Consider the following 26,501-nt stretch of genomic DNA (forward strand, 5'->3'; position numbering starts at 1 on the left):
GCTATAGGGAGAGGCTGAATAGGCAGTTTTCTCTGGAGTGTCGGAGGGTGGTACGTGTATGGAATGAGCTGCCAGAGGATGTGGTGGAGGCTGGTACAATTGCAACATTTAAGAGGAATTTGGATGGGTATATGAATAGGAAGGGTTTGGAGGGATATGGGCTGGGTGCTGGCAGGTGGGACTAGATTGGGTTGGGATATCTGGTCGGCATGGACTGGTTGAACCAAAGGATCTGTTTCCATGCTGTACGTCTCTCTGACTCTATGACACTATCTATTCCTTTCATAGGATACTATAACATACACATTCGGAGCAGGAGTTATAAACTCAGCTCCAACCTACTCTGCCACTCAATGAGATCTGGGCTGAACTCATCCTACATTCACACTTACCCCACCTCCTTTATTATCATTGCTTTTGTGTATTTTGAGGAGAGGTAATTTTGAGGACAAGCAATTAAGGATGCTGTGGTTCCTGGAGGAGAAAACAGCAAAGTGAGAATGCCTCTGGATTAATAAAACTGACTCAAACATCAGAAGTCAGATGACATCAGGTTATAGTCCAGCTGGTTTATTTGAAATCGCAAGCTTTCAGACATCTGTGACTGTGTCCAAGTAACTGTGATCCCAGAATTCCTTCAGCAATCCCCAACTGTTTTGAGTGACAGATTAAAAATCTTATGACAGGCCTTGTGCTTGGGCTCCTGTGTAGTATTACATGCAACTAACTTTCCAGAACTATCAAATGTAGCAACTCCTTGGAACTGAATGTTAAAATGTTCACTGAGTGCTGTCTCCTATAGCAGAAATTTAATACAACAAAAAAAAGAGTTATTTACATTAGTTTTTACAATGTATTTTAAGGAAGGAAATTTGCCATCCTTGGTCTGGTCTGCATGTGACTCCTGACATGGAACTTTTAACTACTCTCTCAAATAATCTTGTAAGGCATTCAAATCAATATCTGTGCAGAATACACAACAAATGCTTTGTGTGTAAGCAGTGCTCTCAATTCATGGAAAAGTAATTTAGAGACATACGTGGCTAGATGCCAGGACACAATTGGAGGAGAACTGAGCAAGAGAGCATCAAGGCAAGAGAGATAGAACATAGAACATAGAAAAATACAGCGCAGTACAAGCCCTTTGGCCCTCAATGTTGCGCTAATCCAAGCCCACCTAACCTACACTAGCCTACTATCCTCCATATACCTATCCAATGCCCGTTTAAGTGCCCATAAAGAGGGAGAGTCCACCACTGCGACTGGCAGGGCATTCCATGAACTCACAACTCGCTGAGTAAAGAATCTACCCCTAACATCTGTCCTATACCTACCACCCCTTAATTTAAAGCTATGCCCCCTCATAATAGCTGACTCCATACGTGGAAAAAGGTTCTCATAGTCAACCCTATCTAAACCCCTAATCATTTTGTACACCTCTATCAAGTCACCCCTAAACCTTCTTTTCTCCAATGAAAACAGCCCCAAGTGCCTCAGCCTTTCCTCATACGATCTTCCTACCATACCAGGCAACATCCTGGTAAACCTCCTCTGCACCCGTTCCAGTGCCTCCACATCCTTCCTATAGTATGGCGACCAAAACTGCACACAATACTCCAGATGCGGCCGCACCAGAGTCTTATACAACTGCAACATGACCTCAGGACTCCGGAACTCAATTCCTCTACCAATTAAAGCCAGTACGCCATATGCCTTCTTCACCGCACTAGTTACCTGGGTGGCAACTTTCAGAGATCTGTGTACATGGACACCAAGATCCCTCTGCTCATCCACACTACCAAGTATCCGACCATTAGCCCAGTACCCCATCTTTTTGTTACTCATACCAAAGTGAATCACCTCACACTTACCCACATTGAACTCCATTTGCCACCTTTCTGCCCAGCTCTGCAGCTTATTTATATCCCGCTGTAACCTGACACATCCTTCCTCACTGTAAACAACTCCACCGACTTTCGTATCATCCGCAAACTTGCTCACCCAACCTTCTAGCCCCTCCTCCAGGTCATTTATAAAAATGACAAACAGCAATGGTACCAAAACAGATCCTTGCGGAACACCGCTCGTAACTGCACTCCAAGATGAACCTTTACCATCAATTACTACCCTCTGTCTTTGTCTTTTTCCAGCCAGCCAATTCCTAATCCAAACCTCCAACTCACCCTCAATGCCATACCTCCGTATTTTTTGCAGTAGCCTACCATGGGGAACCTTATCAAACGCCTTACTAAAATCCATATACACCACATCTACCGCTTTACCCTCGTCCACCTCCTTAGTCACCTTCTCAAAGAATTCAATAAGGTTTGTGAGGCACGATCTGCCCTTCACAAAACCATGCTGACTATCCTTGATCACATTATTCCTTTCCAGATGTTCATAAATCCTATCCCTTACAATCCTCTCTAAGACTTTGCCCACAACAGAAGTGAGACTCACTGGCCTATAGTTACTAGGGTTATCCTTACTCCCCTTCTTGAACAAGGGAACCACATTTGCTATCCTCCAGTCTTCTGGTACTATTCCTGTAGACAACGAGGACATAAAAATCAAGGCCAGTGGCTTTGCAATCTCTTACCTTGCTTCCCAGAGAATCCTAGGATAAATGCCATCAGGCCCAGGGGACTTATCTATTTTCACCCTTTCCAGAATTTCCAACACCTCTTCCCTACATACCTCAAAGCCGTCCATTCTAATTAATTGTGACTCGGTATTCATATCGGCAACAATATCCTGTTCCTGAGTGAATACTGACGAAAAGTATTCATTCAGTATCTCCCCAATCTCTTCAGCCTCCACACGCAACTTCCCACTACTATCCTTGACTGGACCTATTCCTACCCTAGTCATTCTTTTATTCCTGACATACCTGTAGAAAGCCTTTGGGTTTTCCTTAATCCTACCAACTAAGGACTTTTCATGTCCCCTCCTTGCTGCTCTTGGCTCTCTCTTCAGATCCTTCCTGGCTACCTTATAACTCTCAATCGCCCCAATTGAACCTTCACGCCTCATCTTTACATAGGCCGCCCTCTTCCCTTTAACAAGGGATTCCAATTCCTTATTAAACCACGGCTCCCTCACACGACGCTTTCCTCCCTGCCTGACAGGTACATACTTATCAAGGACACTCAATAGTTGCTCCTTGAACAAGCTCCACATATCAATTACACCCTTGCCTTGAAGCCTACTTTTCCAATCCACGCATCCTAAGTCGTGCCTCACCGCATCATAATTTCTCTGCCCCCAGCTATAACTCTTGCCCTGCAGTGCACACTTATCCCTCTCCATCACTAGATTAAAAGTCACCGAATTGTGGTCACTGTCCCCAAAGTGCTCACCTACCTCCAATTCTAACACCTGGCCTGCGTGCTTTTATAGGGGAAAAAACCTACCCAGGTAAGCTTGCGCTACACCAGCTTCCGGGTCCTGGCTGCCCCTCTAGTCGTCGTCACTTCCCCATGCTGCTCCCGCTCTTTCTGTGAAGAGAACAAAAAACACCGCTGCCCGCTACCAGTAAGCAATTTTAAAACAAACTGTCTTACCTTAGCTGTAGCCTTCCGGGTTCGTTTAAACTCAGCTACTGCTGGGAATAAAAACAGGCCACTAAAGATAACGTACACAATGTGTTGGAGAAACTTGGCAGTAATCAAACATCTGTGAAGAGACAACATCTGTGAAGAGACACTGTTTCAAGTCCAATATGAAGAGTCTTTCTCTACAGATGCTCCCTACCTTTTGAGGATCTCCAGTGCTTTCTGTACCTTTTACAATTAGCCCCTGTCCCTGTCTCCACTTTTTTCTTGCTTGGGTTTCTGATATTATTTCACATCTCCAGCAATACTTTGCTTACATTTGCCAGTTATATGGATGTGGAGAAAGTGAGGACTGCAGATGCTGGAGATCAGAGTCAAAACGTGTGGGACTGGAAAAGCACAGCAGGTCAGGCAGCATCCGAGGAGCAGGAGAATCGATGTTTCGGGCATAAGCCCTTCATCTGGAATGTAGAGGGGCTGAGAGATAAGTGGGAGGTGGGGGTGGGGCTGTTATATGAATGTGTTGAGAGAAGGAAATCAAGTGGAAATATAAGGGGAATGAGGGGTGAAAGGAACTTTCTGAAAGTAATAAGTTCAATGAAATAGAGACTGGATATTGCCTATGTGTCCAATATCTGAGAAAGTGAAAGGAATAGGAGTTCATTTTCACAAGAAGGAACAGAGGTGACCAAATTTAGTAACAGCAATAAAAGCAGAAATCTTCTTGTGTTCTTTGTTAGATATGAAGGAGCCAGTGTTTGAATATGACTTCCCTCCAGTTTACCATCCGCCTCAGAAGAAATACCCGCATGGTCAGCCACTCCGTTACCTGGATCGCTACAGAGACAGCCACGAGCCTACCTATGGGATCTACTGATCTGGCATCGGCTTTTCAGGAAACTCCCAGGCCCTGGCAGCTCAAGCTGAGGCCTACCGTCCAAAGTTGTTTTCCGTGCCTCCCTTCTTCAGCTCAGCAGTCATCCTTTAACAACTCCACATGACCACTTGTGAAAAAACACATGTAATGATGGAACAGAAATAAATATTTTTCTAATATGATTGTGTACTTGGAGAAATTGAAAATATGCGCAAGCAGCTTTTCTATCCGAGCTGCTGCATCAAGCTGAAAGCTGCTAGTCCTCAGTCACTGACCCAGACAGGTTGTACAAAGTAAAAAAAGAGGAATTCGGAGCTGGTACATTGCAACTGGAACTGCTTGGCCCATATCCTTCAAACTCCTTCCTGTTTATACACCCATCCGGATGCCTTTTAAATGCTGTAATTGTACCAGCCTCCACCACCTCCTCTGGCAGCTCATTCCATATACACACCATCCTCTGCCCTAAGGTCCATTTTAAATCTGTCCTGTCTCGCCTTAAACCTATGCCCTCTAGTTTTGGACTCTCCTATCCTGGGGAAAACATCTATTAACCCTAACCATGTCCTTCATGATTTTATAAACCTCTATAAGGTCACCCCTCACCCTCCAATCCTTCAGGGAAAATAGCCCCAACCTATTAAGCCTCTCCCTATAGCTCAAACCCTCCAACCCTGGCAACATCCTTGTAAAAGTTTTCTGAACCCTTTCAAGTTTCACAACATCCATCCTCAAGCAGGGAGACCAGAATTGCACCTAGTATTCCAAAAGTGGTCTAAGGAATGTCCTGTACAGCCGCAACATAACCTCCCAACTCCTATACTCGATGCGCTGCCTAATAAAGACAATCACACCAAACACCACCTTCACTATCCTGTCTACCTGGGACTCCACTTTCAAGGAACCATGAACTTGCACTCCAACGTCTCTTTGTTCAGCAACATGCCCCAGCCCTTACCATTGAGTGTGTAAGTTCAAAATGCAGCACCTTGCATTTATCTAAATTAAACTCAATCAGCCACTCATAGGCCCATCTGATCAAAATCCCATTGTGATCTGAGGTGACCTTCGCTGTCCACGACACGTCTAATTTTCGTGTCATCTGCAAACTTACTAACCATACTCTTTATATTCACATTCCAAATCATCCACGAAAAGCCATGGACCCAGCACTGATCGTTGTGGCACATCGCTGGTCACAGACCTTCAGTCTGAAAAGCAACACTCAACCACTACCCTCTATCTTCTACCATTGAGCCAGTCTATATCCAAATAGCTAGTTACCCTCGTTTCAGTTATGTTCTAACCTTGCTAACCAGCCTACCATGAGGAACCTTGTGATGCCTTGCTGAAGTCCTTATAGATCACTTCCACTCTGCCCTCATCAATCCTCTTTGTTACTTCTTCGAAAAACACAAATTAGAGAGACATTATTTCCTATACACACAGACATGTTGAACTTCACTCATCAGTCCTTGCCTTTTGCAATGCAATCTCCTCATGATCTCCCTGACAAGTAGCCCACCACTGACACCAGGCTCACCGGTCTATAGTTCCCTGGCTTTTCCTTATCCCCTTTCTTAAAAAGTGGCACTATGTTAGCCAGCCTCCAGCCTTCCAGCACCTCACCTGTGACTATCGACAAAGGCTCAGCAATCACATCCCTAGCTTCCCATCGAGTTCTAGGATACACTTGATCGGGTCCCAGGGATTTCTCCACCTTTATGCGTTTTAAGACATCCAGCACCACCACCACCTCTGTAATACGAACATTTTTCAAGGTGCCATTATTTATTTCCCCACGTTCTCCAAGTTCCAAATCCTCCTTCACAGTAAACTGCTGCAAAATACTGGTTTAGTATTTCCTCCATCTCTTGTGGTTTCACATGTGGGTGGCCTTGCTGATTTTTAAGGGACCCTATTAAACCTTGTTACGCTTTTGTCCTTAATGTATTTGTTGGATTCCTTCAGAATCTCCTTAATCCTATTTGCCAAAGGTATATCATGTCCACTTTTTACCCTTTTGATTTCCCTCTTAAGTGTACTCCTACTGCGTTTATGCTCTTCTCAGGATTCACTCGATCTCTGTTATCTATACCTGATATGTGCTTCCTTCTTATTCTTAACCAAAACTTCCAATTTCTGTAGTTACCCAGCATAGCCTATACCTATCAGCCTTGCCCTTCACTCTAACTATCATAGAAACCCTACATTGTGGAAGGTTGCCTGAACTTGTTGTCTTTGCAGGTTATTAAAAAGTGAGCCAGTGGCAGTGTAAAGCAAGAGGAGTTGTGAGATCCATGGGTTCAAATCCCACCAATCTGGAATTGAAAGTTAATGCCTGTAATGGTGACTGTTCAACCATCACCGATTGTCTTAAGAGCCCATCTTGTTCATTAAGTCCTTAAGAAAATCTGGTATCCTCATGTGGTATGGCCTACGTGTGACTCCAGACTCGCAGCAATGTTGTCGATTCTTAACTGCTCTCTGAAAAGGCTGAGCAAGCCATGTAGTCCAAGTTTAGATAACAGATACTGGCCTGTTATCCCCATCCCAGAATAGGAATACAAACATTGTGGGGATTGAATCTGATGTACAACAGGGGTGTAAAATGGGCTCAAAGTGAGCCGGCAGTTGATTTTTCACTGAACCTACTGAAATTCACAATAATTGTTCAAACCTTTTGGAGGCTCATATCCTAGATTCACTGTCACATCTTTCTTAGTCTGAAACTCAAAAGTCTTGGCAATACTTTTCAAATCAATGTAATTTAAATACTGATGCAGTGAAAACTCTGCTCCTGATTGTGTACAATAAGCTAGCAGTTATGCATCTCACCATTACTGATGCTCACTTTTAAAATTCCAAACTGAACTTAAGTCCCATTTTGTCACACTGGTAACTGAACCCATTTCCTGGTTCATCTTCCCAAACTTCTGGATTACTGATCCAGCAACATACACCTTGCTAACGTAATTGAAGTTTACTGACTTATTGAATGAACGCTAATAAAATGCTCATTTAATAAAGAATCATCTTGAGGATATAGGTGTTTTGTGCTGCTGATGAAGACCCTGACTTATAAATCCATGTTTTAATTGATTTGTTCAATTTGGAGATGGGCTTTGTGCTGAAAATTCTGATTATCCACCAATTTGAATCAAGCAAAACAAGGAACAGTGAAGTGAGAATTATAGGCCAAAAGAAACATGTGATTTACCAAATACATTGAATTATAAAAGTAAGCTGGCTTGAGCAGCAGTTGCTCCAAACTTGATGTTCTTATTTAGAGTTTGTCCACTGCAGCTACAGCATTAAGAACTTTAGTACTAACAGTGCTGAGTAACTTGCGCCTACATCCTTCCTTTATCACCATTAGTACTCCCTTTGTCTTTCGTGGTGATCGTCTTCACCAGCAGTTCCACTTGCTCCTTCTGCCCCTTAGTCAATAGCATTAAAACCATTATTTTCCAGCCCCCTTCAATTCTGAACAAGGGTTATACTGCCAGACCTACTCAGGTTCTCCAGCCGTTTCTATTTTTATTTCACATCGCTGGAATCTTGAGTATAATATTTTTATTTGAGTAAGGGCCATCCTTACTAAACTTTCAGACCTATGAAATTCACATGAGAAATAATGAAATAAAAAATGTAAGATCAAATGTTGCTTATGCTGTAATGTGAAGAGCTATATCTGACTGTTTTTGTTAAGAGAAATGTTTCTACCACAACTCCTTTCATTCTCCATTGTATGCTTTCGAACATCTGTATACATTTTGTTTTCAAACACTGAAAGTTCAATTACCTGAATTATATGAAGTGCAAAATGTATATTAACGTCACTGTTAACGTTTTTGGGATGTTTACATTTTAATAATTTTGTGGTTCACTTTTTCAATTTCATGGCCAGCTTCCAGTGAAATAGAGAGTGACTTTTTCTGTCCAACATCCCAATGCCAAAGTCAAAGAATGCTTCAGTTAGGATATTTTTGTTGGCTGGTTTACCACTAATTCACCAGTTCTTCCTTAGCTTTAGAAAACAGTGAAATAGCGTTAGAACATTCCCGTCCAAGTTGTAACTTATTCTGACTTGGACAAGTATAGGTTGTTCCTTCATTCTCAACATGAATACCTTGGAACTCCCGACCTAATGCACTGTAAGCAACATCACCAAGTGGACTGTCGCTGTTCAAGAAGATACCTCAATAGCACTGCACCCAGAAAAATGAGACATGTTTAGTAAAATTCCGGATTCAAATCCCAAGACTGATGTTTTTTTAAATTAAAGGAGCAATTTATTACCTTATATTAAATATTGGTTTAGTTTATAACTTGAATTACATAAGTACAGTGTTATATTACTGGATCAGTAATCCAGAAGTTTGGAATGATGAACCAGGAAATGAATTCAGATACTAGCGTGACAACAAAGAAATTTAAGTTCAGTTAATTAGATGAATCAGAATTCAAAAGCGAGTATCAGTAATGGTGGCACATAACTACCACCTAATTGTATAAGTCTATCTGGCTCACTAATCAAAGGAAGTAAACTTGCTGTCCTTACTTTGCATGGTCTATGTGTAACTCCAAACTTTTGGTTGACTCTTTGATTGCAAAATGTCAAATCCAGCCACTTGAAAAAACTGTCATGTTAAAATATTAGGAAGGTAAAACTGGATGTATCACCTTACACTGAACTAGGCAACAAAAGACAAAGGGGTAAGTAAGGACTGGAGATTTCTGGGCGGCATGGTGGCACATTGGTTAGCACTGCTGCCTCACAGCGCCAGAGATCCGGGTTCAATTCCCGCCTCAGGCGACTAACTGTGTGGAGTTTGCGCGTTCTCCCCGTGTCTGCGTGGGTTTCCTCCGGGTGCTCCGGTTTCCTCCCACAGTCCAAAGATGTGCAGGTCAGGTGAATTGGCCATGCTAAATTGCCCGTAGTGTTAGGAAGGGGTAAATGTAGGGGTATGGGTGGGTTGCGCTTCGGCGGGGCGGTGTGGACTTGTTGGGTTGAAGGGCCTGTTTCCACACTGTAAGTAATCTAATCTAATCTAATCTAAAAATTAGAGTTGAGAGTGTGGTGCTGGAAAAGCACAGCAGACCAGGCAGGATCCGAGGAATGGAAGCCCTTCCTGATGAAGAGCTTATGCCTGAAACGTTAATTCTCATGCTCCTTGGATTGTTCCTGATCTGCTGCGCTTTTCCAGCAACACACTCAAATCAAACGACAAAGGTCTGCCCAAGCCCAGTACACCTTAGAGAATTCTACAATTATTATGGGGACTTCTGGCAAAGTCCCACAAACGCATCAAGCAGCAAACTACGTGGCACAGTCATACCTAGAATTATTTCTTTATGTCAACATCCAATACGCCTCTTATCTCATTCTATAGCACAGAACCACGAAAGATGGCAACCACATGGTATACAGTCAGAAGGGGCTGGCTATAGGAGTTCTCCAGATTGACTCTGGGTGCCATGAAATCTCCAGGGCATCTGTCAACCATGGACAAGGAAACCTGCTGATTATCACTCTGCTCTCTCATGATGAATCTTTACTCTTTGACAACAACTTTCACATAATACAATGTCCAAGGTACTCACTGGAGCATTGAGCAAACTAATTGGGGTACTCTTGGTCACAGAAGCAGGTTTTAAGAAGTGACTTAAAGATGAAAAACATATAGTAGAGACAAACAGTTTGTGGGGGGCAGGGGGTAGAATTCCTGAGCTTTGAGCCAGTATTGCAGCTGCACTACAACAGGGAAGTACCTGCACATGCCAAACGCAAGTACTATCCACATGGTCTTCTGTCTCAAGGATGCACAGCAGTGACTCCAGCCACTGCAGCAAACCTTCCTGTGAGCACATCAATTCTGTTAAGATGTAACCTGTTCGGCTTGTACAACTCCTACATGCCCCAGAACTGGTCCCAGTGCCTCAGAAGTCTGATGCCCGCCCTCCTACACTAGTTCTCCAACCACATGCTCATTTTATCATTCCTCCTGTTCTTATGCTGACTAGCGTGTGGCGCTGGGAGTAATCCTGAAGTTACTGCCCTTGATGTCCAACATTTTAATTTCCTTCCTAACTCTCTGAAATCTATTTTCAGAACCTCTCTCTTCCTACCTGTGTTGTTGATATCAGTAGGGACTATGACTTATAACTGATCTCCTTCCCCCAAAAGAATATCCTACAGATGCTCTGTGATATTCTTGATGCTTCACCAGGGAGGCAATGCAGCAATCTGCAATCATGTTTATTGATGCAAAGCTGCCTGTCTGATCCCCAATCACTATTGCCCCTCCATTTATCTCATGATGCCATGGACTTGGCTCTGGTTGCATTCTCCTGAGGAACTGTGGCCTTCACTAGTTTCCAAACCTGCCTGGTTTTCTTAGACTGCCTCGTAGTCCCTCTCTGCCTGGACACTTCTATTCTGCGGTGTGATCTCCTCTCTGTCCATTCTATCTTCTACGTACTCTTCTATCTCGTGGATGCACAGCAGTGACTCCAGCCATTGCTGAATTTCTGAAACCTGGAGCTCAAGTTTGTGTTGTCGGTGGTGTTTGCTGCAGCTGTATTTGTCCGGCTACGTGGTATATCTATGATTTCATACAGAACACAGGATGTCCCTTCCACTTGCTGACTTGACACACAATAGCTCAGAAAACTATTGCTTGTCCTTAGAATAAATAAAATCTTCGTAGTGACCTCACTTTCACTTGCACTACCTTTATTTTCCTTTAGTTAGCTTTAAAATGTTATTTTCCTTTAACTTAATTCAATTCTACCTCTGTTTTGCTCATTTTTCTTATTAAAGTCTAAATAGTTATTTCTTCTTTATGTCTTTCTAGTTTTAAGCTACTTAGACACATTCTCCAGCAGCAGTTTCTCACCAATTGATCAACTTACAGTCTTCCTATGAAGACCCTCTTGGGTTTCTTTTTTCACACACATCCCCAAATACAGGCGTCTCCCACAAATCTGAATGTCTCTGCTCCTTTTACCTGCTGCCCGAGTCGAGCTGACCAGGAGTATTCATCCTGCCTGAGCCTCTCGTACTACACTGACAAATATCACACGTACATCGAGAGAGGATTGGAAAATTATGGTCAGACCTTCTGCTATTTTCTCCCTGGCGATTTGAACAGCCTTGGGTATACTTCATCCGGCAATGGTGATTTATCCACTTTCAAATTAATACTTCTTCCCTCCCTATAATTATCATGTCCTCTGCCTCCTTAACTACAATATCTGCAGCATTCCCCTCTTTGCTGCAGACCAACACAAAGTATTCATCAAGAAACATATCAATATGTTCCACTTCTACATTTTTTTTAAATCTGTTATGGGCTATATTCTTTCTTTAGTTATCCTTTTACTCAATGTATTGATAAAACATCTTTGAAATGACTCTTTTGCCAATATTCTTTCACACTCTTTCTTTGTTTTCGAATTTGCTTTTTGATTTCATCCCTCCATTTTCTATACTCTCAGCTGTCCATAGTATTGAGTACGCAGTGTCAGATATAAGCTTTCCTTTTCTGTCTTATCCTGTATGCTCCTTGATATCCAGGGTGCTGTAGATTTGCTTTGTGGGAACATAATACTCTGAACCTCTTGAATGTCCTCTGAATGTCTCCTGCTGCTCTGACACTGATTAATGTTACTTCCAGCCCAGTCTTGCTGAAACTATTCCTCAGCTTAGCAAAATTGGTGTTGTTCGGTTGATAACTCTAACTCCTGCTCTATCTTCGTCTCTTTCCACAATCATGTTAAAGCGGAATTATAATAGTTTATTTAAAATGCAAAAAAATTAAAAGACTTAAAATAATAAGCTGTCCATTTAAAAAAAAACAGAAGTAATATTGCTTAGGATCTCAGCCATTAAAGGTATCAGCAATTAAAAGCATAGTTACTGAAAAGGTCAAATGAGATAAGCTTAAGCATCATAACAGTCATGGAATTGGGGCAAGTTACAGGACAGGAGGGATGAGATCCTGGAAAGAACTGAAAACAAGGATTACAGTTTTAAAATTGAGGCATTGCTTGACTGTGAACCAGGGGAGGTTTCTCAACACAGGGATGGTGGACAAACAGCTAAAAAAGTAACCATGGTTTCATAAGGATTTGATGAGCAATGAAGAAAAGCAAGGAACAATCAAAATGAATACTTCTGAATTAGAAGAGAGCTACCTTCAATGGGATGAGAAAGTAATGATGGAATCAATAAACTGTGGAGCTGGCAAAAGCACAGCAGGTCCAGCAGCATCAGAGGAGCAGGAGAGTCAACGTTTTGGCCAGGGCCCTTCATCAGGTCTGGGGAGGGGGAAAGGGGCTGAGAAATAAATAGGGGAGGGGATAGGGCTGGGGGAAAGGTGAGTGGGATGGCGATAGGTGGATGCAGGTAGGAGGTAATTGTGATAGGTCAATGGGAAGGTTGGAGCAGAGAGGTGGGAAGGAAGATGGACAGGTTAGGTCAGTTCAGGAGGGCGGGGTGGAGTGGCAGGGCTGGACCTCAGATGAGGTGGGGGGTGGGGAGATTTGGAAGCTGGTGAATTCTATGTTGAGGCCATAAGGTTTGGAAGTAAAAATAGTAGGTCAGAGTATTATGTAAATGGTGGAAGATTGCAGCGTGCTGTTGTGCAGAGGGACTTAGGAGTGCTCATACATGAATCGCTAAAAGTTGATTTGCGGGGTCAACAGGTAGTCAGGAAGGCATACAGAATATTGGCTTTCATTTCTCGAGGGATCAATCTAAGACCAGGGGGTTTTGCTGCAATTGTACAAGGTGTTGGTGAGGCCACACCTGGAGTATTGTGAACAGTTCTGGTCTCCTTACTTTAGAAAGGAAACACTGGCTTTGGAGGCAGTGCAGAGGAGGTTCACCAGGTTGATTCCGGAGATGAGGGAGTTACCCTATGAGGAGAGGTTGGAGCTGCCTGGGACTGTACTCATTAAAATTTAGAAGAATGAGAGGGGATCTTATGGAAACATATAAAATTATGAAAGGGATAGAGATAAGATAGGGGCAGGCAAGTTGTTTCTGCTAATGGGTGCAACCAGAACCAGTGGACATGGCTACAAGATTAGGGGAGTGGATTTAGGACAGAGATGAGGAGGAACTGCTTTTCCCAGAGAGTGGTGAACCTATGGAATTCTCTGCCGAAGGAATCAGTAGAGGCAGCTTCATTAAATATATTGAAGAAACAGTTGGATGCGTTTTTGCCTGGTATGGAAATTAAGGGTTCTGGAGATAACACAGGTAGGAGGAGCTGAGACAATGGATAGATCAGCCATGATCTTAATAAATTGTGGAGCAGGCTTGATGGACCAAGTGGCCTAGTCCTGCTTCTATTACTATGAAACTATTAGGTTGTAAGCTCCCGAGGTGGAAGATGAGGTGTTCTTCCTCCAGGTTAGGTGGTGTGGCCTAATTTTCCATTGGAGGAGGCCCAGGATGGACTTATGGGGGTATGGGAGGGGGAGTTAAAATGGCTGGCAACCAGGAGGTGGAGTTGATTGGAGCATGCGGGCCATGGATGTTCCCTAAACCGGTCCCCGAGTTTGCACTCAGTCGCTCCCATGTAGAGGAGACCACATTGGGAACATCAGGTGCAATACATCAGGTTCGAGGAAATGTAGGTGAATCTCTGCCAGACTTGGAATGATTCTTTGGGGCCTTGATGGAGGTGTGACGGCAGGTATTGCATTTCCTGTGGCCACAGGGAAAAGGTCTGAGAAAGCAATGTTTCCTTCAATTAATTTTTCTGCTTCATGGACTACCCAGCACCTTCCAAAAGTAGAAGCCAATACATGTAGATTTGTATGTGCGGAAGCTCTGCAGTCATGCAGCTTAGACTATATAGTCATCAGGCTGTAATGGAGTCACAGATTGACAGGAGAACCTGGAATGATACAATCGGGTATGTTTCAAGGACAGGTCAGGCACTTTCCAAGAATAGAGAAATATTGCAGAACCAAAACCAGGACTTGTTGGATGATGCGGGAGATATGGAATATAATGAAACAATTTAATGCAGGAATGTATGATGGATGTCAAGTTAATTATTCAAGTAAGAATCAGCCAAATATAGCACATTCAGAGGAAATATGAAGAAAACGTTGCTGGCAAAATAGGAACAGGAGAATAGAATGGCCACTAACATAAAACATTTAAGATTAACACTAACATTAGGATGGCTCAGTGATCAGCACTGCTGCCTCACAGTGCCAGGTACCTGAGTGTGATTTTACCCTCAGGGGACTGTCTATATGGAGTTTGCATGTTCTCCCTGTGCTCTGGTTTCCTCCTACAGTCCAAAGATGTATAGGTTAGGTTGGTTGGCCATGCTAAATTGCCCATATTCTGAGATGTGCGGCTGAGGTGGATTAGCCGTGGGGAATGCAGGGTTACAGGGATGGGGTGGGTCTAGGTGGGATGTTCTTCGGAGGGTCAATGTGGACTTGATGGACTGAATGGCCTACTTCCATACTGTAGGGACTCGATGATAAAAGGAAATCCAAAACTCTTTTTTTTGCTAGGACATAAATAATGGGCAGCAAGAGACAGACTCAGTGCTTAACAAGGGGTTGCTACATGGTTAGAAGTGTAGGGTCGGGCTCATTATTTAATGAGCCACTTTATCTCAATGCTTGTGAATAAAGAGGAATTTAACAACCTGTTACTAGAAGTGGAGATAGTAGAGAATACAGATGGAAAGGGTTAAAACAGATGGCTGGGATAAAATGGAACAGGAGAAAGCGCCGGAATATTCAAGATGGTAATCAATACACTTTTAGAGCTGAAAATGTGTTGCTGGAAAAGCGCAGCAGGTCAGGCAGCCTCCAAGGAACAGGAGAATCGACGTTTCGGGTATGAGCTCTTCTTCAGGAATGAGGAAAGTGTGCCAAGCAGGCTAAGATAAAAGGTAGGGAGGAGGGACTTGGGGGAGGGGCGTTGGAAATGCAATAGGTGGAAGGAGGTAAAGGTGAGGGTGATAGGCTGGAGTGGGGTGGGGGCGGAGAGGTCAGGAAGAAGATTGCAGGTTAGGAAGGTGGTGCTGAGTTTGAGGGTTGGAACTGAGACAAGGTGGGGGGAGGGGAAATGTGGAAACTGGAGAAATCTGAGTTCATCCCTTGTGGTTGGAGGGTTCCTGGGCAGAAAATGAGGCGCTCTTCCTCCAGCCGTCGTGTTGGTATGGTCTGGCAGTGGAGGAGTCCAAGGACTTGCATGTCCTTGGTGGAGTTGGAGGGGAGTTGAATTGTTGAGCCACGGGGTGGTTGGGTTGGTTGGTCCGGGTGTCCCAGAGGTGTTCTCTGAAACGTTCCGCAAGTAGGCGGCCTGTCTCCCCAATTGGGTGCAGCGGATGCAGGTGAATTTGTGGCGGATATGGAAGGATCCCTTGGGTCCTTGACGGGAAGTAAGGGGGGAGGTGTGGGCGCAAGTTTTGCATTTCTTGCAGTTGCAGGGGAAGGTGCCGGGAGTGGAGGTTGGGTTGGTGGGGGGGATTGTGGACCTGACGAGAGAGTTACGGAGGGAGTGGTCTTTTCGGAATGCTGATAGGGGACGGGAGGGAAATATATCCTTGGTGGTGGGGTCCGTTTGGAGGTGGCGGAAATGACAATGGATGATATGATGTACATGGAGGTTGGTGGGGTGGTAGGTGAGGACCAGTGTGCTTCTGTCCTAGTGGCGATTGGAGGGGCGGGGCTCAAGGGCGGAGGAGCGGGAAGTGGAGGAGATGCGGTGGAGAGCATCGTCGACCACGTCTGGGGGGGAAATTGTGGTCCTTGAAGAAGGAGGCCATCTGGGTTGTTCGATATTGGAACTTGTCCTCCTGGGAGCAGATGCGGCGGAGACGAAGGAATTGGGAATATGGGATGGCGTTTTTACAGGGAGCAGGGTGGGAGGAGGTGTAGTCTAGGTAGCTGTGGGAATCGGTCGGTTTATAGTAAATGTCCGTGTTGATTCGGTCGCCCAAGATAGAAATGGAGAGGTCTAGGAAGGGGAGGGAGGAGTCTGAGACGGTCCAGGTAAATTTGAGGTCGGGGTGGAAGGTGTTGGTAAAGTGGATGAACTGTTCAACCTCCTCGTGGGAGCACGAGGCAGCGCCGATACAGTCATCGATGTAGCAGAGGAAAAGGTGGGGGGTGGTGCCAGTGTAGCTGCGGAAGATGGACTGTTCCACATATCCTACGAAGAGGCAGGCATAGCTGGGGACTATGTGGGTGCCCATGGCTACTCCTTTGGTTTGGAGGAAGTGGGAGGATTGGAAAGAGAAGTTGTTCAGAGTGAGGACCAGTTCAGTCAGTCGAAGGAGGGTGTCAGTGGAAGGGTACTGGTTGGTACAGTGGGAAAGGAAGAAGCAGAGGGCTTTGAGTCCTTCGTGATGGGGGATGGAGGTGTACAGGGACTGGATGTCCATGGTGAAGATAAGGCGCTGGGGACCGGGGAAGTGAAAATCATGGAGGAGGTGGAGGGTGTGGATGGTGTCCCGAATGTAGGTGGGGAGTTCTTGGACTAAGGGGGACAGGACCGTGTCGAGGTATGCAGAGATGAGTTCGGTGGGGCAGGAGCAGGCTGAGACAATGGGTCGGCCGGGGCAGTCAGGTTTGTAGATTTTGGGCAGGAGGTAGAAACGGGTGGTGCGGGGTTATGGGACTATGAGGTTGGAGGCAGTGGATGGGAGATCCCCTGTCCCCTGGGTCTGGATCAACACCCTCGTCCTTTCCTGGTGCGGTTCCATCATTACCGGGATAAGGAGAGAGTCATGGAGGCTTCCAGACTCCAGGGGAAGGATCCAAAGGTCCTAATTTACAAGGGGTCTAAGATCATGTTTTTTCAGGACTTTTCAGCGGCGGTGATCCAGAAACGAAAATCGTACGATGGTGTCAAGAGAAGATTGAAGGAGCTTGGGATTCAGTACTCCCCGAGATATCCGACAGTGCTTCGGATCACCTTAGATGGATCCATGCATCTCTTTGACACATCGGAGAAGGCAAGAGACTTTGTGGACAAACTAACCTAATTTAAACAATTGTAGTATGTAAAAATATCGCTGCTTGGGTATGTGTTTATCATTCTGTAAAAGAAATGGAGGAAATCCGGTTGGAGCTTTGTTTTTCCCCTTTTTTTCCCTCTATTGATAATAATTTGGTTCAAACTATGTCTGGCGGTGGTTAAGATGTACATTTTAAATTTCTAAGTTAGGACATACCAAAGGATGGGTGGGGTATTTATTCCCTTTTTTATAAAAGAATGTTTTTTTATTCATATTGATATTCTATGAGGTGTTTATTCTTTTTAGCTTGTGCTTGCGATGTGGCTCTAGCTGGGAGAAGTGAAGGTGGTTGAGATGGTTAGATACCTATTTATGGGCAGTTTGGGACGGGTAGTTGCCCCCACTGGGCAGGGGGTGAGTTCCCCTACTCAGCGCTATTGGCGCTTTATATGTTGGTTTGTTTTCTGGTTTTTGTTGTTTTTTTATTTTTAATGATTTTGTATGTTTGTTAAATGTAGTGGTTTTAGTTTATGTCGTTTTTGTATTTGGTGGATCATGCAACACTAAGACTCAGCAATTTGTGGTTCGGGTTCCTCCTCTCTGGCATTTAAATGTAATTGCAGAAGATTATGGCTAATGATTTGATTAAATGGTGTACCTGGAATATCAAGGGAAGTCACTCACCAATTAAGAGGAAGAAGGTACTCTTGAGTCTTAGAAAGGAGAAGGTGGATGTTTTTTTTTACAGGAGACACATTTGGATGACAAGGAGCATCTGAAATTACAGCAGAATGGCTTTGTCCGAGATTATTTTTCATCATTTAACACCAGAAGTAGGGGAGTGGCTATATTGGTAAGGAAAAATCTCTCATTTAAATTGTTGGAATGTGGTAAAGACACATACGGGAGGTTTGTAATTCTTAAAGCCTTGATAAATGGGGAAGAATATGGCATTTTAAATGTTTATTGTCCCCCAGTTCATCCTCTTAAATTCTTGGTAGATGCTTTTTCTAAACTGATAAGTCTCAAGTCTCGGCAGATCATTATAGGGGGAGATTTTAACTGCCTCATGAACCCCACAGTAGACAGGTTGCCGAAAGGTCCCTCGACACACTCTGCACACACTAAACAGTTATTGGGTTTGTGTGGGGAATTAGGATTGGTGGACGTCTGGAGGTGTCTCCACCCTACAGTTAGGGATCTCACGTTTTTCTCCAATCCGCACAGATGTCACACGAGGATTGATTTTTTTTCTGACCCCTGCGGTAACCCTAGATCTGGTGGTATCCTGTACGATTGGTAATATTGCCATCCTCTGATCAGTGTACCTCATGGTTAAAATTAAGGATGTTACAGTGGATTCAAGGTACTTTATTCTCATGGACAGCAAGTTTGTGGAGTATTTCTCTAGGGAATTTCGGGTATTCCTAGACATCAACATAGGCTCGGTTTCCCATCTGTTCTCTGGGAAACTGCCAAAACTTATGCCAGAGGATTAGTTATTTCATATTCCACAAGTAAGAAGCGGCAGAAGGGTGAGCAGCAATGTCTCCTTGAAACACGGTTGAAGGCAGCCGAGAAGGCCTATTTTGACAGACCCTCGTTGGTCAAACTACAGAGGATTACAGCACTGCGGTCTGCACTAAATTATGTCCTCACACAGACGGCAAAGAAGGAGCTGGCTTTTGCAAAGCAAAGGTTATACCAGCATGGTGACAAGCCAGGCAAATACTTAGCATACCTTGCCAGAAAGAGAAGTGCCCCACAAACCATTACAGCGATTAGGGAAGGGTCTGGGAACCTAACATGTGATTCTAAAAAGATTAATGTGGCGTTCCAGAGATTCTACTCTAAGTTATATCAGTTTGAGAATTGTGAGGTGGGGCAGGCCAAAATGGAATCCTGTTTTAGAGATCTGAAGCTCCTGGGTGTGACTCTCGAACAACAGTCCTTTCTTAATGCCCCATTATCAGAGCAAGAAGTGCAGGAAGCTGTGAGGCAGCTTCAGAGTGGAAAGGCGCCCGGTCCTGATGGACTTCCCAGTGAATTCTCTCAGGAATTTATAAGTATACGGTCAGGCCTGATGCTGATTATGTTTAATGATTCATACAGTCATGATTGTCTCCCACCATCTCTGAGAGAGACCAATATTTCACTTATCCTTAAAAAGGGGAAGGATCCGGAAGACTGTGCTTCATACAGGCCCATCTTGCAATTAAATGTGGATTTTAAGATCCTGTTTAAGGCTCCCGCGTTAATGCTGGAGACTGTGTTACCTTCTATTATTAAAGAGGGTCAGACAGGCTTCATAAAGAGCTGCAGATCCTCCAATAACGTTAGGAGGCTGCTTAACGTAATTCAAGCATGCCAACAGCAGTCAATACTGTGGCGATTGGTGATTTCTTTAGATGCAGAGAAGGCATTTGACTGAGTTGAGTGGCCGTACCTTTTCTATACTCTAGACCGGTTTGGTCTGGGCGAAGTTTTCATAAGACGGGTAAAGGCTCTCTCCAGTGTACCTCTCGCTGCGGTCTTTATCAACGGGGTACGATCAAGCAATTTTAATATTTCCAGGGGCAGCCGGCAGGGCTGTCCCCTTTCACCATTACTTTTTACGTTGGTGATTGAACCGTTGGCAGAGGCCATTCGTGGGGATCTCAATATATCAGCTCCAGAAGTGGGGTCAGAATTACATAAGATCTCGCTGTATGCAGATGATGTTCTAATGTTCTAATTGACAAATCCAGCAGTTTCAGTGCCTTGCCTGATACCATGTATTCACGCGTTTGGCGCTTTTTCAGGGTATAAGATTAATTTTGCTAAATCAGAGGCTATGCCTATGGGTGGTCTTACGAAAGAGTTGGCTCTTGAGAGTGACTATAGATTCCCATTTAGGTGATCACAGGGGGGTTTTGTGTATTTGGGCATATTCATTACTCCAGTTCTGGATTGGCTGTTCAAAGCCAATTTTACTCAATTATTTGAAAAAATTAAACAAGATCTCCAAAGATGGGAGGCACTTCCAGTCTCATGGTTGGGTTGGATAGCGCTTATTAAGATGAATATTCTCCCTCGTTTGCTATACCCTATACAGATGCTCCCCCTGATTTTCAATAAACAAACACTCAGGAGACTGAACAGTTGGTTCAGCTCCTTTATCTGGCACCGTAAACGGCCCCTCATTAAATGAGCCAAACTGTAGTTGCCTCACAGACTGGGGGGAGTAGGCCTTCCGGACATTAAAAATGACCAATTAAACTCGCTTTTGACCTATGTAAGTGATTGGGTTTGTGGGGACCCTCTTTCGATATGGCTAGATATCGAAGTCTCCCAGGCAAGGTGCCCCCTTACCAGTTTGCTGTTTTTGGACAAGGTGAGGACAGTTAGAGAATATTGCCATAACCCAATAGTCATCAATACTGTTAAAGCATGGAGGGCAATTCGACAGATGGAAGGTAATATTGGCAGAACATCTTTGTTTACACCTTTAGTGGGTATGCCGAGTTTTCAACCAGGTATGATAGATTCAGGATTTAAACGTTGGGCAGCTAAGGGTATATTAGATTAGATTAGATTACATTACATTACAGTGTGGAAACAGGCCCTTCGGCCCAACATGTCCACACCGACCCGCCGAAGCGCAACCCACCCATGCCCCTACATTTACCCCTTACCTAACCCTACGGACAATTTAGCATGGCCAATTCACCTTACCTGCACATCTTTGGACTGTGGGAGGAAACCGGAGCACCCGGAGGAAACCCACGCAGACACGGGGAGAACGTGCAAACTCCACACAGTCAGTCGCCTGAGGCGGGATATCTTGCATGGCTGATTTATTTGAGGGAGATGTAATGATGTCCTTCGATCAGTTAGTGCGGAAGTACAAGTTACCTAATAGAGACCTCTTTAGTTTTTTTTAAGTAAGGGATTTTATTCAAAAAAGGACCACACTTATGACTGATCCCTACAAATCTGACATAGAAAGAGAGGTACTAAGGGCTAAGAGTACACTCTCTGTCTGTACTCTATATCACCAATTGGGGGGTGCCACCTGAGATGAGTCTGATCGACTCTGCAAGATGTGGGAAAGAGAGCTGGGTGCAATGGAGAGGATTTTTGGTGTAGGGGTGGAGAAGGACCCTATTTCGCTCTTTTTGGGCCTACCCATTGTATTTCCTGCAGACTCGCATAAGGCAAAACTTTTCAATATTCTTACATTCTGTGCAAGGAAGAATATCTTGCTAGGTTGGATATCAGAAAACCCCCCAGGCCTGTCGGGTTGGCGGAAGATTGTTATGGAGCATATTCCCCTGGATTTTCTCACAAATATGGTACACCACAAAACTGAGAATTTTTACAAGACATGGCAACCCTTTTTGAAATACCTGGACACAGATTTATCTGCCTCACTAACAAGGGCTTTTATATAGCCGTAACGATTGTGTTTCATGAGTCCAATATCCAGGGAGGAGGAACTGTGAATGTATGAGTGTTTTGTTTGGCTGGGCTGAGTTATTACTATTTATCTGTTTGTTGTTAGGTATTTATTTAGTTAGTTAAATAGCTAGTTTAGGTTTTTTTAAAATTTTATACTTCTCTATATATGTTTATACATTCGTATAGGAGGGGAATTTTTTTATTATTTGGGTTTAGTTTTGTACTATTTTTGTACTGTTTTGAATTGCATTGTTTTGTATTTGTTGTAATATTTAAAAATCTATTTTTTCTTAATAAAAATAAATTATTAAAAAAGGCAAACTTTTTCCCAAATAAAATAATGCTTTGCTTTCCACCATTTCAGCTTACGAAAGGTTTCATTGGAACGCTCTACTTTTGGATAGTGGGGGATACCGGTATTAAAGGCATCAAGATATATGGGAAGAGAATGGGAATGTGGCATTGAGATGGGTCTGAACCTGTGCTGTACTGTTCTTCGTTCTTTGAGATAAAGCATCAGTCATGATCATATTGAATGACAGAGCCGGCTCAAAGGGCCAAATGACCTACTCCTAATTTCTATCTTTCTATTGAAAAGAGACTGGCCAGGGGCTGTGCTTGAGAATGGATAGGGCATCTACAACCTCGGTAGATAAGGCAAGTGCGGGTGAAGATGGTCAAAGGCTTTGTCATAAACCTCTCTGAGAGTAGGGGAGGTCCCACAGGATTATAGAGGGGTAAATGTGATGCCCTCTTCAAGGGGGGCAGAGCATTCAGGGTACCAATAGGGCCAATCAGTGGTAATGTTTTAGAAAGAATAATCAAGGATAAAAATTTACAGAGACTTGGAGAGTTTGAGTTAATTCAGGAGGCAGATTTGAAAACAGGATTCTGTTTGAGTAAACTGACTTATTTTGATAATGTACATGAAAGGAATGCAGTGGGTGTTGTCTGCATGAGTTTTCAGAATGCTTTTGACAACATACCATGTCAAGCATTGGTGAACAAAATTGAGACTCATTGAATAGGAGGGTCATTTGTTGAGTGCAGCAAAGTATTGGTTTATGGAGAGAAACCAGAGGGTCGTGGTTCATGGTAGTTTTCCTACTGAGGGGTGATGGAACTCTCTTTTTGATATGTGTAAATGGCTTAGATAGTGGAATAAAAAATAAAATTTCAAAGTTTGTCAAATATTAAACTTGGAGCGGTGACAGACAGTGATGATGATATGAATCAACTGCAACAGGTCATAGACTAGAAGAATGCGCAGAACTTGGCACATGGAATTTAAAACAGCAAAGTATGAGGTCATGCATTTTGGCAGAAGGGTCGGAGAGGAGTGAAATATGGAATTAATGGCACAGGTCTGAAGGATGCTCAGTGATTCAGAGTCCTGAGACTTCATGAGCACACCTCTTTGAAAGTGGTGGGGCATACTGAAAGATCATTAATGTGTTTAGGATCTTGGGGTTTCATAAATCAAGACACTGGGTACAACATCCACACCGCACTTTAAGAAGGCTGGAGGGATCTTCATAAATGGGGGGAAGGATGGAGTTGCTGTTGAGAGGGGTGATTGGGGAGGGAGTGATGTTGGGGGAGGGATGAATTGGGAGAGGGGTTTTGGAGAGGGGGTGGTGTTGGGGAAAGGGGAGTGGGTAGTGTAGGAGAGTGGTAAGTTGGAGAGAGGATGGTTTAGGAGAGAGGAAGGTTTTGGGAGATGGGTGAGTTGGGGAGGGTGTGACTTTGATGGAGGAGGGCGGGGTGTTGGGATGGATTGGTGTTGGGGAGGGCTGAGTTAGGGAGGGGGTGGTGTTGGGAGAGGGAAGAATTAGGGAGGGGCTGGTATTGGGAGATAGGTGAGTGGGGAGGATTGCTTTGGGAAAGGGAGGAGTTAAGGAGGGCTGCTAGTTTAGAAATGAGAATTGGGTAGGGGAGGTGGTGTTGTGAGGGGGGGGGTTGGGGGGAGTTAGGGAAGGAAGGGTGTTGAGGTAGGGGCTGGTATTGGTGAAGGGTGTGTGGGGGGGGGTGGTGTGAGACAGGTGAGTGGGAAGACTGGTGTTGGAGAGGGAAGAGTTTTGGGGGGGTCTGCTGGTTTTGGAAAGAGAATTGGGTAGGGGGAAGTGGTGTTGGGAGAGGGGGAGTTGTGGGGGGGAGTTAGGGAAGGAAGGGTATTGAGGCAGGGGCTGGTATTGGTGAAGGGTGAGTGAGAGAGGGGTGGTGTTGTGAGACAGGTGAGTGCAGAGAGTGGTGTTGGAGAGGGAAGAGTTGTTGGGGGGGCTGCTGGTTTTGGAAGGAGAATTGGGTAGGGGGCGGTGGTGTTGGGAGAGGGGGGAGTTGTGGGGGGAGTTAGGGAAGGAAGGGTGTTGAGGCAGGGGCTGGTATTGGCGAAGGGTGAGTGAGAGAGGGGAGGTGTTGTGAGACAGGTGAGTGCGGAGAGTGGTGTTGGAGAGGGAAGAGTTGTTGGGGGGGGGGCTGCTGGTTTTGGAAGGAGAATTGGGTAGGGGGAGGTGGTGTTGGGAGAGGGGGGAGTGGGGGGGGGGGGGAGTGATTTGGAAGAGGGGGAATTGGGAGGTTAGTTGGGGCAGGAGGTGGGAGTGGTGGTGTGAATAATGGGGAAGCTTTTGGAAACAGGAGTGCAGGGTGGCTCCAGAGGTGGGGAATTACCCCTCTGCCCCCCCCCCCCTCGACACTGGAGACAGGAAGGAGGCTGTACTTTCGGTTTCACTTTATCCAGGGAGCTGTCGGCTGTACCATGTCGGCTACTGATTGCCAGGAGCTGGAGGAGAAGCTGCTATGTGCCATCTGCCTGGATATGTTCAGCGAACCGGTGACCATCTCCTGCGGCCACACCTTCTGCCTGCGCTGCCTCCGGGCTCACTGGGACAGGCAGAGTCCTGCTGGCCCCTTCGACTGCCCGAACTGCCGCAAGCTGTTCCCGCAGCGGCCCGAGCCGCTGGCCCGGAACCTGCTGCTGGAGGACATGGTCAATTACCTGAGAGTGCGGAGCCCCGAGACCCCCCTGTCCCCGGCAGCAGAGTCCGGCAGCTGCCCCCATCACCGCAGAGCCCTGGAGTTATACTGCAGCACCGACCGCCAGTGCATCTGCTCGGTCTGTACCACCGGTAAACATAAAGGCCATGACCTGATCACTGTGGAGGACGCCAGGCTGCAGAGAGAGGTCAGTCTGCAGTGGGCACAGCAAGAGGTCAGGGAGAGGGAGGTCAGTTTGTAATGGGCACTGCCAGAGATCAGAGAGAGAGAGAGGTCAGTATGTAATGGGCACAGCCAGAGGTCAGGGAGAGAGAGGTCAGTCTGGAATGGACACACCCAGAAGTCAGGGAGAGAGAGGTCAGTTTGTAATGGGCACTGCCAGAGATCAGAGAGAGAGAGAGGTCAGTCTGCAGTGAGCACAGCCAGAGGTTAGGGTGAACCAGGCAGGGCTGATATAGAGAGATTTGTTTCCCCTCTCGGACCCAGAGGCCATCAAGGGGTGACCCATCTAAGACGGGGATGGGGAGGAATTTCCTCTCTCAGAGGGTTGTGAAATTCTTTACCCCAAAGGGAGAGGACTGGGGACAGCGATTTCCTCTGCCTTACGCACCATCCCCTCCCCAACTCCCCCTCCTCAGGCTTGTCAAGGCTTGGTTATGAAGTGTGTTCACACGAGATAGATTTTTAATCATTGAATAGCCGAGCAGATTGGAAGGGCTGAATGGCTGACTGGCTCCTCCGCTTTATGGTCCTATTCGACCAATTGTGATGTCCCTCTGCCTCCCCTCACTTCCCAGCGGTGCTTCACCTGGTGGCATAGTGTTGGGCAGTGACACATCCTCCTGTTGGAATGCAATGCTTCTACCCTCCCTGCCAAAACAAACATGCCCCCTCAGATTTGCAAAGTTGTGGGTTCATTTCCCCCCCCCCCCCCCCCCCCCCCCCCCGCCAAGCTCAGGGTGAGGGTCCAGTGCCAGCACTCTGGCCTATCTGAATGAGAGGTTACATCAAGGACTATCTGTCCTCTTGGTAAGAAATGATCCCATGTTTTGGCACCGTTCAGTCAAAAAGCAGGGGGAATCTTACCCTGTATCCCATCCAAAGTTTAAACATTGGCACTGTTAAAATAACAGAGGAGTAGCTGAGGGGCTGAATAGCCTACTGCCTTATTCTATCAGCAAATGTGGGTCAGAAACAGTCTAGGATGAGGGGAGCAGAAGAGAAATACAATCTGTGAATGGAGGAGAGCTCCTCATAAATTCTGTCTCTCTCAGCTACTGGGGTTGGGGGAGCAGTGTAGGAATTGAGTTACACAGTGGTGCTGTTTTCTCTGATTCATCGTACCCATGATTAATAAATGCCAGATTTGTTCGTGGCACATTTACCTTTCTCTCCCGTGTATTCCGAGCACTGGAACAAAATACTCCAGCTGAGGCCAATATAAGGATTAAATACTATTTCCTTCATTTTGTTATATTACTGTATCATTGCAACCAAACGTTCCATATTTGCCAAATAGCCTTGCCCATTTAAATAAGTGAAAAAGATTGTAAATGCTGGAAATCTAGGGCAAAAACAGAAATTGTTGGAGAAACTCAGCAGGTTTAGCATCGTCTATGGAGACTG

The 26,501-nt window shown here is 45.0% G+C and overlaps 2 protein-coding genes across 2 annotated transcripts in view; both read left to right on the top strand.

Annotated features, from left to right (window-relative positions):
• mrpl38 (mitochondrial ribosomal protein L38) overlaps nucleotides 1–4,610 on the top strand; it is a 31,031-nt gene extending 26,421 nt beyond the window's left edge. The window contains exon 9 of the mRNA XM_072558204.1: nucleotides 4,295–4,610. Coding sequence (XP_072414305.1) covers nucleotides 4,295–4,431 — 137 coding nt within the window. The 3' untranslated portion in view covers nucleotides 4,432–4,610. The remainder of the gene's footprint in view (nucleotides 1–4,294) is intronic.
• Nucleotides 4,611–24,636: 20,026 nt separating this feature from the next.
• The window catches only part of trim65 (tripartite motif containing 65), a 36,116-nt gene continuing 34,251 nt past the window's right edge, over nucleotides 24,637–26,501 (top strand). The window contains exon 1 of the mRNA XM_072558206.1: nucleotides 24,637–25,062. Coding sequence (XP_072414307.1) covers nucleotides 24,637–25,062 — 426 coding nt within the window. The remainder of the gene's footprint in view (nucleotides 25,063–26,501) is intronic.

This window comes from Chiloscyllium punctatum, chromosome 39, assembly GCF_047496795.1.
Source record: "Chiloscyllium punctatum isolate Juve2018m chromosome 39, sChiPun1.3, whole genome shotgun sequence".
NCBI classification, from domain to species: Eukaryota; Metazoa; Chordata; class Chondrichthyes; order Orectolobiformes; family Hemiscylliidae; genus Chiloscyllium; species Chiloscyllium punctatum.